This window comes from Scomber japonicus, chromosome 2 (genome assembly GCF_027409825.1).
Source record: "Scomber japonicus isolate fScoJap1 chromosome 2, fScoJap1.pri, whole genome shotgun sequence".
NCBI classification, from domain to species: Eukaryota; Metazoa; Chordata; class Actinopteri; order Scombriformes; family Scombridae; genus Scomber; species Scomber japonicus.
Window position 1 is genome coordinate 1,157,563 of NC_070579.1, and position 16,397 is coordinate 1,173,959.

The 16,397-nt window shown below is 43.3% G+C and overlaps 1 protein-coding gene across 2 annotated transcripts in view; it reads left to right on the forward strand.

The window, feature by feature from the left end:
* Nucleotides 1–16,397, forward strand: part of LOC128377823 (NACHT, LRR and PYD domains-containing protein 12-like) — a 419,396-nt gene that overhangs the window by 380,037 nt on the left and 22,962 nt on the right. Inside the window, exons 1-3 of one of the 2 annotated variants that reach the window (XR_008323350.1) lie at nucleotides 4,238–4,403; nucleotides 4,487–4,657; nucleotides 6,356–6,417. Coding sequence is in view for 1 of the 2 variants with exons in the window: in XM_053337597.1 (XP_053193572.1) it covers nucleotides 6,356–6,719 (364 nt within the window). In the remaining variant the exon portion in view is untranslated. Of the gene's footprint in view, nucleotides 1–4,237; nucleotides 4,404–4,486; nucleotides 4,658–6,355; nucleotides 6,720–16,397 lie in introns of those variants that run through there. The other variant, XM_053337597.1, reaches the window with a different exon arrangement.

The window sequence follows — 16,397 nt, forward strand, 5'->3', positions numbered from 1 at the left end:
CATCTGCATCAGATCAGAGGCTGTTTGTCCTCCACTGATGAGCTGAATAAAACTGATGGAGGACGAAAAACTACACAGACACACTTACATGTTCAGATTTCTAGACTTTCTGTAGGATCCAATCACTGATTTCATTTGTTGTTTGTTCATTCAGGAGCTTGTGCTGCAAAGTGTCAACGTAAACTCAAGTCTAACCTGGAGAAGAAGTTCCAGTGTGTGTTTGAGGGGATCGCTAAAGCAGGAAACCCAACCCTTCTGAATCAGATCTACACACCGCTCTACATCACAGAGGGAGGGACTGCAGAGGTCAATGATGAACATGAGGTTAGACAGATTGAAACAGCATCCAGGAAACCAGACAGACCAGAAACAACAATCAGACAAGAAGATCTCTTTAAAGCCTCACCTGGAAGAGATGAACCAATCAGAACAGTGATGACAAAGGGAGTGGCTGGCATTGGGAAAACAGTCTTAACACAGAAGTTCACTCTGGACTGGGCTGAAGACAAAGCCAACCAGGACATACACTTCACATTTCCATTCACTTTCAGAGAGCTGAATGTGGTGAAAGAGAAAAAGTACAGCTTGGTGGAACTTGTTCATCACTTCTTTACTGAAACCAAAGAAGCAGGAATCTGCAGGTTTGAAGAGTTCCAGGTTGTGTTCATCTTTGACGGTCTGGATGAGTGTCGACTTCCTCTGGACTTCCACAACACTGAGATCCTGACTGATGTTACAGAGTCCACCTCAGTGGATGTGCTGCTGACAAACCTCATCAGGGGGAAACTGCTTCCCTCTGCTCGCCTCTGGATAACCACACGACCTGCAGCAGCCAATCAGATCCCTCCTGAGTGTGTCGGCATGGTGACAGAGGTCAGAGGGTTCACTGACCCACAGAAGGAGGAGTACTTCAGGAAGAGATTCAGAGATGAGGAGCAGGCCAGCACCATCATCTCCCACATCAAGACATCACGAAGCCTCCACATCATGTGCCACATCCCAGTCTTCTGCTGGATCACTGCTACAGTTCTGGAGGATGTGTTGAAAAGCAGAGAGGGAGGAGAGCTGCCCAAGACCCTGACTGAGATGTACATCCACTTCCTGGTGCTTCAGTCCAAACTGAAGAACATCAAGTATGATGGAGGAGCTGAGACAGATCTACACTGGAGTCCAGAGAGCAGGAAGATGATTGAGTCTCTGGGAAAACTGGCTTTTGAGCAGCTGCAGAAAGGCAACCTGATCTTCTATGAATCAGACCTGACAGAGTGTGGCATCGATATGAGAGCAGCCTCAGTGTGCTCAGGAGTGTTCACACAGGTCTTTAAAGAGGAGAGAGGGCTGTACCAGGACAAGGTGTTCTGCTTCGTCCATCTGAGCCTTCAGGAGTTTCTGGCTGCTCTTCATGTCCATCTGACATTCATCAAGTCTGGAGTCAATCTGCTGGAAGAAGAACAAACAACATCCTGGTGGTCTACAGTCTTTAAAGACAAACCTGAACCAACACGTTTCTACCAGAGTGCTGTGGACAAGGCCTTAAAGAGTCCAAATGGACACCTGGACTTGTTCCTCCGCTTCCTCCTGGGTCTTTCACTGCAGACCAATCAGACTCTCCTACGAGGTCTGCTGACACAGACAGGAAGTAGCACACAGACCAATCAGAAAACAGTGGAGTACATCAAGAAGAAGCTCAGTGAGAATGTGTCTGCAGAGAGAAGCATCAATCTGTTCCACTGTCTGAATGAACTGAATGATCGTTCTCTAGTGGAGGAGATCCAACAGTCCCTGAGATCAGGAAGTCTCTCCACAGATAAACTGTCTCCTGCTCAGTGGTCAGCTCTGGGCTTCATCTTACTGTCATCAGAAAAAGATCTGGACGTGTTTGACCTGAAGAAATACTCTGCTTCAGAGGAGGCTCTTCTGACACTGCTGCCAGTGGTCAAAGCCTCCAACAAAGCTCTGTAGGTGCACACAGAACTATCCAGATTAATCTTTGCTCAAGTCATATTTACAATAGTTTTCTTTTGTTCTGCTGATTCTTCTCCAGGTTGACTGGCTGTAACCTTTCAGAGAGAAGCTGTGCAGCTCTGTCCTCAGTTCTCAGCTCCCAGTCCTCTAGTCTGAGAGATCTGGACCTGAGTAACAACGACCTGCAGGATTCAGGAGTGGAGCAGCTTTCTGCTGGACTGGAGAGTCCACACTGTGGACTGGAAACTCTCAGGTCAGTTTTTATGATTATGTTTATAAAGTAATATTTTGTTTTTCCCCAGTTTCTAGTTTACATGAAGAGTTCTTATACTAAACATATTTTCTGTACCATCTGAGCTGATGTGTTGTAATATCAGAGGTGGCAAAAGTCTTCTCATTCTGTACTAAAGTAGAAGTACTCATTCAACTCTTTGCTCAAGTAAAAGTCAGAAAGTTCAGGCTCTGAAATGTATTTAAGTACAAAAGTAAAAAAGTAAAAATTATTTTTACCTCATTTGATAACTCAACAAAACCAAAAAAGTTCTTGGCACACAAAAAAGGAAAGTTTTGCTCTTTTTGTAAAAAAAACAAACAAAAACACTGGGACTTTTCCTTTCCTTTCATTTCCTCCCTTCTTTCCTTCCTTCCTTCTTCCTTCCTTCCTCCCTTCCTTCCTTCCTTCTTCCTCCATTCCATCCTCCCTCCTTTCCTTCCTTCCATTCTTCCTCCCTCCTTTCCTTCCTCCCTTCCTTCCTTGACTCAAGGACAACAGGAAGCTTAATAAAACTTCCTAGACAATTCTTCTACTGCATGGTAAACTTTTTTTATTTTATTTTATTTTTTTAATTGTTCCCAAAGAATAATGTTTTTTAATAATTAGAAGAGCATATCACCCTTTCTGAAACATTTCATTTGCATACTGATGAATATATTGAGTTTAATAAAGATACCAAAGGCTTTGCTCGCTTATTGTTAGTCTTAAGTTTTAATTAAGCTGACTAATTTGTTTTGACTAATGGAACATTTTCACCTAAAGACCCGTTGCACCGTCATTTATGACCCCGAACCTGTTATCTGAGTGGAGAGTTACGCTTTGCTTTCAGAGGTGAGGTCATTTAGAGCTCCGAGCTTTCACATGAGGTAAAAACTTTAAAGCACATTTAGACAATTTAAAGACTGTAAACCAGGGATGTCAAACATGTGGCCCGCCAAGGCGTCCAATCCGGTCCACTTTCCTTCCTGTCTTCTTTCCTTCCTCCCTTCCTTCCATCTTTCCTTCATCTTCTTTTTCCTTTCTTTTCACCAATTTTTACCAAAAGTAAGTCTGAATGCTCCTGAAAATGTCAAATGGTGTAACCACAAAAGAATGATAAATATTGAATATTCTATCACCTACTGTCGTCCTTTCCTTCCTTCCTCTTACTTTAATTTTTAATATATAATATATAAACAAATATATAATATACATGTTATATAAATATTAGGGCTGTTAGCGTTAACATTATATGATTAATCTTTCTTCACTGACTGTCACAAATTGTGTTATATAAATATATATAATATATAATAAAGTGAGCTCAGTGCTGAGCATGTGTTCATATAGTAGAGTCTTCCTGCTGCTGTCTGCCAGGGGTTAACCCTGACCTCTGACCCCTGACCTAATATCAGAAAGAAAGATGTGTTCTATCTTTGTTACTTCCCTTCCAACATGTGAGTCAGAATGTGTTTCTGTGATTTAATCTTTAATGAAGACTCAATGTGCATACTGTAAGCATCATTACATTTCTATTAAATCTTCTCACTGTCTTTAGAAATGTTGTCAAATAATATTTAACTTTAAAGACATTTCATCTGCCACAGTTAAAACTGAATGGCATCAGATTAAACTCTGAGCTTCAGCAATTCAGCCTCCAGCAGCAACAGGTGGTAACCCAAACCCTCTCCTACTAACCTAAACATACAGCAGGGGGCGCTGAGTGTGAACATAAAGGCCTGAAGGACAAAATCCTGTTTATTGAGTTGAGAATGTTTTTAAGCTCATTAGATGAAGTGTTGTGTGTGTGTGTGTGTGTGTGTGTGTGTGTGTGTGTGTGTGTGTGTGTGTGTGTGTGTGTGTGTGTGTGTGTGTGTGTGTGTGTGTGTGTGTTCAGTCTGTCAGGATGTCTGATCACAGAGGAAGGCTGTGCTTCTCTGGCCTCAGCTCTGAGGGCCAACCCCTCCCATCTGAGAGAGCTGGACCTGAGCTACAATCATCCAGGAGACACAGGAGAGAAGATCCTGTCTGCTGGACTGGAGGATCCACACTGGAGACTGGACACTCTCAGGTATGGACAGACAGGTGGACACTCTCAGGTATGGACAGGTGGACACTCTCAGGTATGGACAGACAGATGGACACTCTCAGGTATGGACAGATGGACACTCTCAGGTATGGACAGGTGGACACTCTCAGGTATGGACAGACAGGTGGACACTCTCAGGTTGGACAGACAGGTGGACACTCTCAGGTATGGACAGACAGGTGGACACTCTCAGGTATGGACAGATGGACAGACTCTGACTAACTGAGGGACTGTGGTTCATGTTTAATGGTGGATATGAGTGAAGGTGTATGAAGCTGATTGTGTCTTTGTCTCTTCCTCCAGGATGGACCATGGTGGACCGCAGAGACTGAAACATGGTTTGAGGAAGTGTGAGTGTGTTTTCAGTTTGATTCATGAGAACTTTGAGAAAAACTGGATGAAATATGTAAAAGAAGTGAAAAAAGTTCAAAATAATGGAAAATGTGTTTAGTCATAAATGGGCGTGGCCTAAACTGACATTTATCTTGAACCAATGAATCCATGAAACAGAAATGTCCTTCTGTTGGTCACAGTTCAGGAGTTAAAAGAGAAATGTTTTATAAATGTCCACATGGTGGCGCTACCTGCTCCAAAATGTCCCTCATGTCTCTCCTGCAGGTAAAGTTCATTCATTCATACTGACTTCAGCTGTTTGGAGCATTTGGACTAAAATGTGTTTGTAACAGACGACAGTTTGAGATGAAAATAACAGACTTGATGTGCAAAGACCTTCACTTTACACCAAACCTGATGAACAAACATGAATATTACTGAATATCACTGTCATGTTGACTGTTCATGTTCTAACTGAACTGTTAAAGGTTCACTTACTCTGTATGTCCAAAGCTTTCAGTCACATCTCATGGTCTTCCTCAGTGATGTCTCAGTTGTTGGGACTCAGTAGGAGCAGGTTTGATTATCAGCAATAAGTAATAGTTATCAAAGATAATCATTAAAAATCAATAAAAACATGAATATGAATGAATAATTAGGTGTTGCCTCCCTGAGGTCAGAGACCAATAACCAAACATCAGAGATATGAACAGTGACCTCATCAACAACCATTCACAGGAGATATCAGCAGATTACAGATCAATACTCTGTGTGTGTTACATTACATGAGATTATTGTAGAAAATATAAAATATTTACACGATGAGATGTTTGAATCTGGGTAAAAGACAAATAACAGAACAGTCTGTTAAGTTCACAACATTACATCATTTTACTGTTACAATATACTGTCCAGCCCTAAAAAAAGTGACAATGACGTCACAATGTTTGTGAAAAGATGAAACGTCTTTAAAGCTTTTTAGTTTTTGGAGACTCTGGAGACAGAATCAGAGAAAGTCTGAAGTTCAACATCAAACTAGTTTTTGTTTGGAAGAAAATGAAGAAATCTGAATTAGTGAATATGATGTTTGAATAAAAGATCAAGTTATCAACCTCACTGTTGTTAGACTCTCCGTTTAAAAATAAGAGCAGACTCTCTGTAATAGGAAGCAAAACTTTCTGAGTCTCCACATTAATAAGAACATCTGAGTCCAAAAGTTACTGAATGAGTACAAACATCAAATAAATGAGAAAAAGATTCAACTTCCTGTTAGCAGAAGGAACATAAAGAAGAAACATCAGGTGTAAAATAGTGAAACAGCAGAGATGTTGTGATGAATCAGATCAGTGTGATCAGCTGCAGCAGCTCATCAATAAATAAGGAGGCGTGTGAGCCGCTAAAAGACTTGAGTGAAGGCTGCTCTCACGTTTCCTCAGAGCAGAAATACTGTAGAAAGACTTGGGACCAACGTTAAATGGAGGACCAGAACTACTTCCTGTTCAGGCAGGATGGAGGAGGAAATATGAAATAAGAGAGTTGAGATGCAGCCTTTGTTATCAGGCTGTGTGACTGTGTGCACACCTGCTTCTGTCTGCTGGTATGAGGCCAACACAGTCGTCATGGAGACGCTTTAAGTTTGAATGGTTTCAGTAAAGTAGTTCATAAATCAACAGATGATAAACTACAGCTGTATTGTGTCTCGTTCTCTCCATCAGATGCCTGTGAACTGAAACTGGATCCAAACACAATGCACAGAAACCTCAAACTGTATGACAACAACAGGACAGTGACACGTGTGAAGGAGGTTCAGTCATATCCTGATCATCCAGACAGATTTGACTCCTATCCTCAGCTGCTGTGTAGAAATGTTCTAACTGGTCGCTGTTACTGGGAGGTCGAGTGGAGAGGAGACGTTTATATATCAGTGAGTTACAGAAGAATCAGCAGGAAAGGAGGCAGAGATGACTGTGTGTTTGGAAGGAACGATCAGTCCTGGAGTCTGATCTGCTCTGCTGGTGGTTACTCTGTCTGGCACAATAAGAGACAAACATCCATCTCCTCCTCCTCCTCCTCCTCCTCGTCCTCCTCCTCCTCCTCCTCCTCTGTCTCTAACAGAGTAGCAGTGTATGTGGACTGTCCTACTGGCACTCTGTCCTTCTACAGAGTCTCCTCTGACACACTGATTCACCTCCACACCTTCAACACCACATTCACTGGACCTCTGTGTGCTGGGTTTAGAGTCTGGTCTGGTTCAGTCTCTCTGGTTCCTCTGTAGGAGGGAGAGTCTCTCTGGTTCCTCTGTAGGAGGGAGAGTCTCTCCTGTGGACAGAAACTCTGCTGACTGAAGATCAGCTGCTGAAATCAAACATCACACTCTGCACTGTGAAGCAGATCTGTCTCAGACTCAAACACTCAGTTATTTTTCCTTCTACATGATTCATTGATTAGTCTCAGTTGACTCTGCTGTTGTTACTGTCAGGATCCAATGATTATTTTACTGTAACACAATTAATTCATCAGTGTATGAAACGATTTATTTCTTCACATTTACACCAATGATGATAAAGTCCCAACTTCCTCAAACATCCTGATTAGCAGTGTCGTAGCTTGTTGCTAAAATGAGTCAAATTCATATAAATAAACATTATTAAACATAAATAAACATTATTAAACAGGTTTTGTTCTGCTCCACTTTTATCTGGGATCAGCTGATTGATTTGGCCAAGAAGCCATCTGGTTTCTACACTGATTAATGTGTAATGTGCTTTTTTGAACACTAGGTGGCACAAAGAGGTGTTTATGAACGAGGACAGCAGGTCAAAGTTCAGCAGAGTGAAGTTTAATGTCGTCTCCATATGAGGAGGCAAGAGGTTAAAGTTGAACCTTCAGAAATAAATCAAACTTTAATGGAGTCTCTTGTTTCCTGCTGGAGCTCCGCAGGGTCCAAACACGCTTCCTTCAATTACAGGTTACCATAGCAACAAGAGCGATGCCTCCGCTAGCTAACGTTAAACAGCCTGATGAACAGCTGACGAGTCTCTACTGTCATCTACTATTTTTGTACATTACAACATATTACATATTAATGACATATTTTAAAGATATTAAAACATAAATGTCGAGAATTTTATACCCTGAAAAAGAATATCTGACATCCTGAGAATGAAACTGTAGAACTTTTATTTCATTTTGTCCCTGAATGTAAAAGTGGAATAATGTCAGTAAGATGTTTAACTGGTTTCATTTCATTTAACGAAACATGAAAAGATGTTCGCTACTGTTCCAGTGTTGTGAGATCATCTAAAGATCAGTCTTTAATAAAGTGAATTAATGAACCCAGCATGATAACTGTCCTGTTATTAACTATTCATATTATTATTACTATAACTATTATTAACTACGCTAACATTAGCCACACAGACGCTAATGTTTATTTTAGTTTAACTCTAAATGACAAAGTTTGGCAGATAATGAAAGCTAACGTTATCCAGCTGATTAAATGGTTTCTAATTAGCAGCTAAAAGCACGTTAAAGGTACAGCTAGCTAGCTTAGCGCAAAGCTAGTCAGATTAGCCCCAAAGCTAACTATCATAATGACAACAGGTGCTAAAAGCTAATTAGCATGCCATCAACGCTAATTTAAATGATTGGCTTCAGAAATTAAAGGAAAGCTATGCTAACAGTTTCCCTCTGCTTCCAGTCGTTGTGCTATTATTATTAATAGTTTTAATAGTAGTAGTATTTGACAAGGGAGGAAGGAAGAAGGGAAGAAGGAAGGAAAGGAGTTAGGAAAGAAGAAAGTCTATGACAAGTTTATGTTCAGCTTCAAGAAGACAAAGTAAAGTATCAGAGTACTTCTTCCTGTACTGTTAGTAGTAATAATATGAAGCCTGCTGAACTCATTTCCAGGATCTAGAAACTAGTTGAACTGTTGTAGCTTTTAGATTCAACATCCTCACAGACACAAGTGTGTTTTTATCTCTACTGCACCTGTTTTTATTATCTCTGCTTATTTCCTGGTTCATATTTTAACCTTTGGTCTTTGTACTGTGACTCCGATATTTTCTCCGTGTGAAGCTCGGGTAAGTGACAGTTTTCAGTGATTTGACAGTAAAAAGTGTAAAGAGCAGAAAGTGAAGCTGCTGTTAGTGTTGAGAGGAGCTCAGCTCAGTTAACAGCTGACTCTGATTAGTCCAGGACTGAGTGGGAATCAACTTTGATCCAGAACAGACTCAGACACACTTTTTCTCTCAGTCCGCCATTTTGTCAGTTTGGTCTTTCTATAATAATATTATAAATACTCAGTTGTGTACTATATAGTAGTCTATATACTGTATACTATGGAGTAGTCTATACTACAGAGTATACAGGGAGCAGATGTTAAATGTATCATCATGTTAATGGAGGTTTTCCTCTGACAGCTTGAACTTCATTTATTGTTGAGAGAGAAAAAGACAGGTGAGAAATGATGTTGGATTAGATTCCTGTCCAGTGAAATAGTGTGGTGTTACACAGGTACAGATGTCATTACTCTGATGTCATTAGATTAGTAGAGAATGAACAGAGTCAGAGAGCAGCAGCAGGGTAACAAGGTGGAGGAGAGAGGGAGTCATGTGACTCATTTCACTTCTGAGGAAACTCTGAATAAAGTCAGTCTGCTGCTTCAGCTTTACTGTCATCACACAATCCAGGACTGTACAGTGAAATGCAGCTGAGACACAAACACATGTCATTAGAATGAGAGAAGTGAAATAAAGCAGTTAGAGTCAGTTTGTGAGGTCCAGCTGCTGCAGTGTGATCCAACAGTCCTGCAGTAAATCCTCCTTCATCAAGCTTTAATGTTCACTTTGTGTTCATTCAGCTTCTTGCTCATTTTGGAGGCTGCACTTTGTGCTGCTGTTGAATGATATTGTTCTACTGAGAGCTGTTTCTCATATTTAGTCCATTTCTATCAATGAGGGTGGACTAAATAATAGAAACAGCTGATGTTCAGAGCATCAGAGAACAGTAGAGAGAACAGTAGAGAGTCAGTGATGCAGGAACCTGAAGCTGTTCACCTGTTCCACCTCAGCTCCTTTCATGTAGACACACTCATGTGTCTTCACCTCCCGTCTCCTAAAATCTATCAGCTGATTGGTTTAGCTGATGTTGAGCAGCAGCCTGTCAGATGTTTGTCTCCTGGCTGTTTGTAATGGATGATGGTGGCGTGGTCCCTCCTCCAGCTGTCAGTAGAAGCACATTTGATGTTTGTAGACTTTGACAGTGAAGTGATGATGAAGTGACAGCAGCCTCACATCAGATGGACTGATGAAGGAGAATCAGCAGCATCTTCTCTCTCTGTGTTTCCTCCACAGCTGAAGCTCCAAAGTCTCTGTGACTGGATGTGAACTGAGCAGCTGAACATCTTCCATGTTGTAGTGAGTGAGTGCAGCTCTCCCAGCAGCTGTTTCTCTGCTATGGATCAGTGTGAGGACAGAGAGGAGGGAGTCCCTCCCTCTAAAAGCTCTCTGTGTGGGGAACATGACAGCCAGACCAAAGCTCAGAGGTGAGATGAGGATCTCTAACTGTCCATCACTGTTCTCCACTCACATCACTCCACCATCATTATTCACACTCACTGTCACATCTGACACTCAACTACTGAATAATAAGTCACAATAACTCAGAATGAACTACTAACTTTGTGAGTTAACAAAGAGCTCAACCACTGATTAGTCAACTAATCAACTAAGATGAGACAGCATCTTTCATCAGATGACATTTTGATGAACAGGAGAACGTTTCTCATCCACGGTCTTCTTACTGATTTTCATTCTGCTTCTAAAACTTCAGCTGCTGACAGTCTGCTCAAAATTCATCTTTTTAAACTCTTTGATTTGTTGTTTGTTTGTATCAGGATGCAGCAGCAGAGAGCAGACTCTCCTGAACCCAGCTGTGTGTCCATGAAGAGTGACCGGTCTAAGGGTGGTCTTGTTAAGTTTAAAGATGGACAACCTGCTGATGGAAGGTAGGAATTTAAAAATGGTTACAACCACTGTGAGAGCTGTGTTAACATTCTCTGCAGTAAGTCAGACCTGGTCTCAGTGGGTGTTGGGCTCCATCAGGGCTGTCCCTGGTCTCTGATCCTGTTTGTGATCTTCATGGATAGAGTCTGAAGTTGCAGCCGGGGGGAGAAGAGAGTCCAGTTTGGGGACCTCAGAATCACCTCTCTGCTGTTTACGGTTGATGTTGTTCTGTTGGACTCTACAGGTGAAGTCCTCCAACGTGCTCTGGGACAGTTTGCAGCCGAGTGAAGTGGTCAGGATTAGAGTCAGCACCTCTAAATCTGAGGCCATGGTGTTTTGCTGGAACTAGGTGGACTGCCCCCTCAGGGTTGGGGGAGGGGGAAGGGTGCTGCCCCAAGTGGAGGAGTTTAAGTATCTGGGGGTCTTGTTCACAGTGAGGGTAAGATGCAGCGTGAGATTGACAGGCGGATGAGTGCAGGATCAGCAGTGATGACCGTCCTGGTGGAGAACGAGCTGAGCCTGAAGGTGAAGCTCTCAGTGTAGCAGTCAGTCTACGTCCCAACCCTCACCTCTGCTCACCAGCTTTAGGTAGTGACCCAAATAATGAGATGCTGGATCCAAGCAGAGAGAGTCTGGGCTCAGCCTTAGAGATCGGGTCAGGAGTTCAGACATCCGGGGGAGGCTAGGAGTAGAGCTGCTGCTCCTTCACATGGAAAGGAGCCAGCTGAGGTGGTTTTGGCTCCTGGTCAGGATCCTCCTGGACTCCCCCCTTTAAAGGAGTTCCAGGCATGTCCAACTGGGAGGAGACCCAGAAAACGCTGGAGGGATTATATATCCCTTCTGGCCTGGTTGGGTCTGTGGAGGCACTGAGAAGCAGTTCTTTGGTGTTAACTACTTGCTGTTTTCACTTCTTTATTCATATCAGGATGCAGCAGCAGAGAGCAGACTCTCCTGAACCCAGCTGTGTGTCCATGAAGAGTGACCGGTCTAAGGGTGGTCTCATCAAGTTTAAAGATGGACAACCTGCTTATAGATGGTAAGAAGTTAAAAATGGTTGGTTGGCTGTTTGGGCTGAATAAACCTCCTGTGTTATGTGGGCCAGAGCAGGTGAACCAGGCACAAACACCACAGACAGGTTAAATGGAATCAGCTTTAATGCTCAGAAACCAACAGACAGGCTTACAGACCATAATGGGAAAGCAGTTCAAATAAAGTTGAAACCAGCAGGAACAGGTAACACGAGGAACAGGAACAGACAGGAACAGTATCACAATCAAGTGTCAAGAATGAAAGAAAATGAGTGAGAGCAGTATATGTAGTGAGGAGCTGATGAGGGAATTACACAGTGGCAGCAGGTGAGCAGGTGGGTTTGAAACTGAAGGCAGGGACAGAAACAGACAGGACAACACAAACAGAGCTTAAACAGGAATCATGACAGTCGCCCCTCAAGGGACAGCTCCCAAATGTCCCTCCAGGCTGGTCAAGAGGGAGAAAAAAAAAAGGAGAAAGAAGGCAGGACAGATGGACAGGACCACTCTGGAGGCTGAAAGAGCTGCTCAGGACAGAAACTTTGGAGACCAAGGTGTTAACAAAACCACATAATAACAATAATAATAATAATAATAATAATAATGCATTTTATTTAAAGGCGCCTTTCAAAGCACTCAAGGTCACCTTACAAGGCACACATAACACAAAAACAGTACATCAAACAATATAAATCAGGTGACATTTAGTGCAGAGAAAAAGAATAAAGAAAGAAAATAAATAAAATAGATAAATAAAAATAAAAATAAATATGAACGTGACTTCAAAGTGCATTAATAATAATAAACAAGAATGAAGATTGCATAGTTAATGGGAGATAGAGTAGGCCACTCTGAATAGGTGTGTTTTCAGGCGGGATTTAAAGGTAGAGACAGAGTCTGAAGTGCGAATGTCAGGCGGGAGAGAGTTCCATAGGCGGGGGGCTGATCGGCTGAAAGCTCTTGACCCCATGGTGGTTAAGTTGGCAGATGGAGCGAAGAGCTGGTTAGCAGAGGAGGATCGGAGAGTTCGAGAAGGTGTGTAGATGTGGATAAGTTCAGAGAGATATGATGGTGCCAGGTTGTGAAGGATCTTGAATGTGAGGAGTAGAATCTTAAAGTCAATGCGGGATTTGATAGGGAGCCAGTGAAGTTGCTGCAGAGCAGGAGTGATGTGTTCAATAAAGGGAGTTCTAGTTATGATACGAGCGGCTGCGTTCTGTACAAGTTGGAGTTTGTGGAGAGATTTCCGCGGAAGACCAAAGAGGAGAGAGTTACAGTAGTCCAGACGAGATGTGATCAGGGTGTTTACCAGGATAGCGGTGCAGGTTGGTGAAAGTGAGGGACGGAGACGGTTGATGTTACGTAGATGGAAGTATGCAGACCGAGTAACGCTATTGATGTGGGCTTCAAACGAAAGTGTGCTGTCCAGGATGACACCCAGGCACATAGAAAGGAGACCAAGAGACAGGAGGACCTCAGCAGGGGTCTGATGTTTTGGGAGCTGGTTGGGTGTCTGTGGAGGCAGCAGAGACTCAGTGAAGCTGGACAGCAGAGACTCAGTGAAATTGGGCAGCAGAGACTCAGTGAAGCAGTTCTTTGGTGTTAACTACATGCTTTTGTCTCGGTTTTATTCATATCAGGATGCAGCAGCAGAGAGCAGACTCTCTTGAACCCAGCTGTGTGTCCATGAAGAGTGACCGGTCTAAAGGTGGTCTTGTTAAGTTTAAAGATGGACAACCTGCTGATGGAAGGTAAGAATTTAACATCCAGTAATCAGAGCAGCATTTACATGAGTTCATTTAGTCATCATGACAGAACATCTTTAATAAGCTCAGTGCAGATTTGAGTCATTAAATGTCCTTAAACGTGATGTTTTCTCCACAGAGTTCAGCAGCAGAGCTCAGAGGCTCCCAGTGATCAGTCTGCACAGCAGCATCAAACACAGCTGGACTCCATATTTATGGTGTGTACATGTACAAACACACCTTTTACTATTAACTCCATCAACCACGGATGAAATAGTAAAGTAGCATTCAGGTCCTAACAGTGTCCATGCTGCTCTGTTTAGACCAGCAGGCCTTCAGACTGACACATGAATCACATGTTGTGTTCTACCAGTTTAAATGAAATGTTCACTTTATCTTTCTGTTCCAGCTGCTGGAGGAGAACATCCTCACTTTTGTGAAGAAGGAGCTGAAGAGAGTCCAGAGGGGTCTGAGTCCAGATGACCCAGAATGCTTAGAGAGTCAGAGTGAGGATGAGGAGGAGTTGGATGGTGAGGAGGAAGAGCAGAGGAGGAGCAGCAGAGACGCATTTCTGAAGATCACAGTGCACTTCCTGAGGAGAATGAAGCAGGAGGAGCTGGCTGAGCGTCTGCAGAGCAGTAAGAGGATTTTAACAGATTTAACATGATGGAGAGGAAATGGAGGCAACATGGGAGAGGTTTATATTTCAAACTATGCTGTAAATATGCTGCACACGTCTGCATCAGATCAGAGGCTGTTTGTCCTCCACTGATGAGCTGAATAAAACTGATGGAGGAGGAAAAACTACACAGACACACTTACATGTTCAGATTTCTAGACTTTCTGTAGGATCCACTCACTGATTTCATTTGTGTGTTAGTTCATTCAGGAGCTCGTGCTGCAGAGTGTCGTCGTAAACTCAAGTCTAACCTGGAGAAGAAGTTCCAGTGTCTGTTTGAGGGGATTGGGAGTCCAGGAAACCCAACCCTTCTGAATCAGATCTACACACCGCTCTACATCACAGAGGGATGGACTGCAGAGGTCAATGATGAACATGAGGTCAGACAGATTGAAACAGCATCCAGGAAACCAGACAGACCAGAAACAACAATCAGACATGAAGACATCTTTAAAGCCTCACCTGGAAGAGATGAACCAATCAGAGCAGTGATGACAAAGGGAGTAGCTGGCATTGGGAAAACAGTCTTAACACAGAAGTTCACTCTGGACTGGGCTGAAGACAAAGCCAACCAGGACATACACTTCACATTTCCATTCACTTTCAGACAGCTGAATGTGGTGAAAGAGAAAAAGTACAGCTTGGTGGAACTTGTTCATCACTTCTTTACTGAAACCAAAGAAGCAGGAATCTGCAGGTTTGAAGAGTTCCAGGTTGTGTTCATCTTTGATGGTCTGGATGAGTGTCAACTTCCTCTGGACTTCCACAACACTGAGATCCTGACAGATGTTACAGAGTCCACCTCAGTGGATGTGCTGCTGACAAACCTCATCAGGGGGAAACTGCTTCCCTCTGCTCGCCTCTGGATAACCACACGACCTGCAGCAGCCAATCAGATCCCTCCTGAGTGTGTCGGCATGGTGACAGAGGTCAGAGGGTTCACTGACCCACAGAAGGAGGAGTACTTCAGGAAGAGATTCAGAGATGAGGAGCAGGCCAGCACCATCATCTCCCACATCAAGACATCACGAAGCCTCCACATCATGTGCCACATCCCAGTCTTCTGCTGGATCACTGCTACAGTTCTGGAGGATGTGTTGAAAAGCGGAGAGGGAGGAGAGCTGCCCAAGACCCTGACTGAGATGTACATCCACTTCCTGGTGGTTCAGTCCAAACTGAAGAACATCAAGTATGATGGAGGAGCTGAGACAGATCCACACTGGAGTAAGAAGAGCAGGAAGATGATTGAGTCTCTGGGAAAACTGGCTTTTGAGCAGCTGCAGAAAGGCAACCTGATCTTCTATGAATCAGACCTGACAGAGTGTGGCATCGATATCAGAGCAGCCTCAGTGTGCTCAGGAGTGTTCACACAGGTCTTTAAAGAGGAGAGAGGGCTGTACCAGGACAAGGTGTTCTGCTTCGTCCATCTGAGTGTTCAGGAGTTTCTAGCTGCTCTTCATGTCCATCTGACATTCACCAAGTCTGGAGTCAATCTGCTGGAAGAACAATCAGCAACCCTGCGCCCAAAACCAAAAAGAAACAAAGGTAAACCAACACGTTTCTACCAGAGTGCTGTGGACGAGGCTTTGAAGAGTCCAAATGGACACCTGGACTTGTTCCTCCGCTTCCTCCTGGGTCTTTCACTGCAGACCAATCAGTCTCTCCTACGAGGTCTGCTGACACAGACAGGAAGTAGCTCACAGACCAATCAGAAAGCAGTCGAGTACATCAAGAAGAAGCTCAGTGAGAATGAGAGATTGTCTGCAGAGAGAAGCATCAATCTGTTCCACTGTCTGAATGAACTGAATGATCGTTCTCTAGTGGAGCAGATCCAACAGTACCTGAGATCAGGAAGTCTCTCCACAGAGAAACTGTCTCCTGCTCAGTGGTCAGCTCTGGTCTTCATCTTACTGTCATCAGAAAAAGATCTGGACGTGTTTGACCTGAAGAAATACTCTGCTTCAGAGGAGGCTCTTCTGAGGCTGCTGCCAGTGGTCAAAGCCTCCAACAAAGCTCTGTAAGTGCACACAGAACTATCAGATTAATCTTTGCTCAAATTATATTTACAATAGTTTCTTTTGTTCTGCTGATTCTTCTCCAGACTGACTGACTGTAACCTCTCAGAGAGAAGCTGTGCAGCTCTGTCCTCAGTTCTCAGCTCCCAGTCCTCTAGTCTGAGAGATCTGGACCTGAGGAACAACGACCTGCCGGATTCAGGAGTGAAGCAGCTGTGTGCTGCACTGGAGAGTCCACACTGTGGACTGGAAACTCTCCTACTGCCATCAGAAAAAGATCTGGAC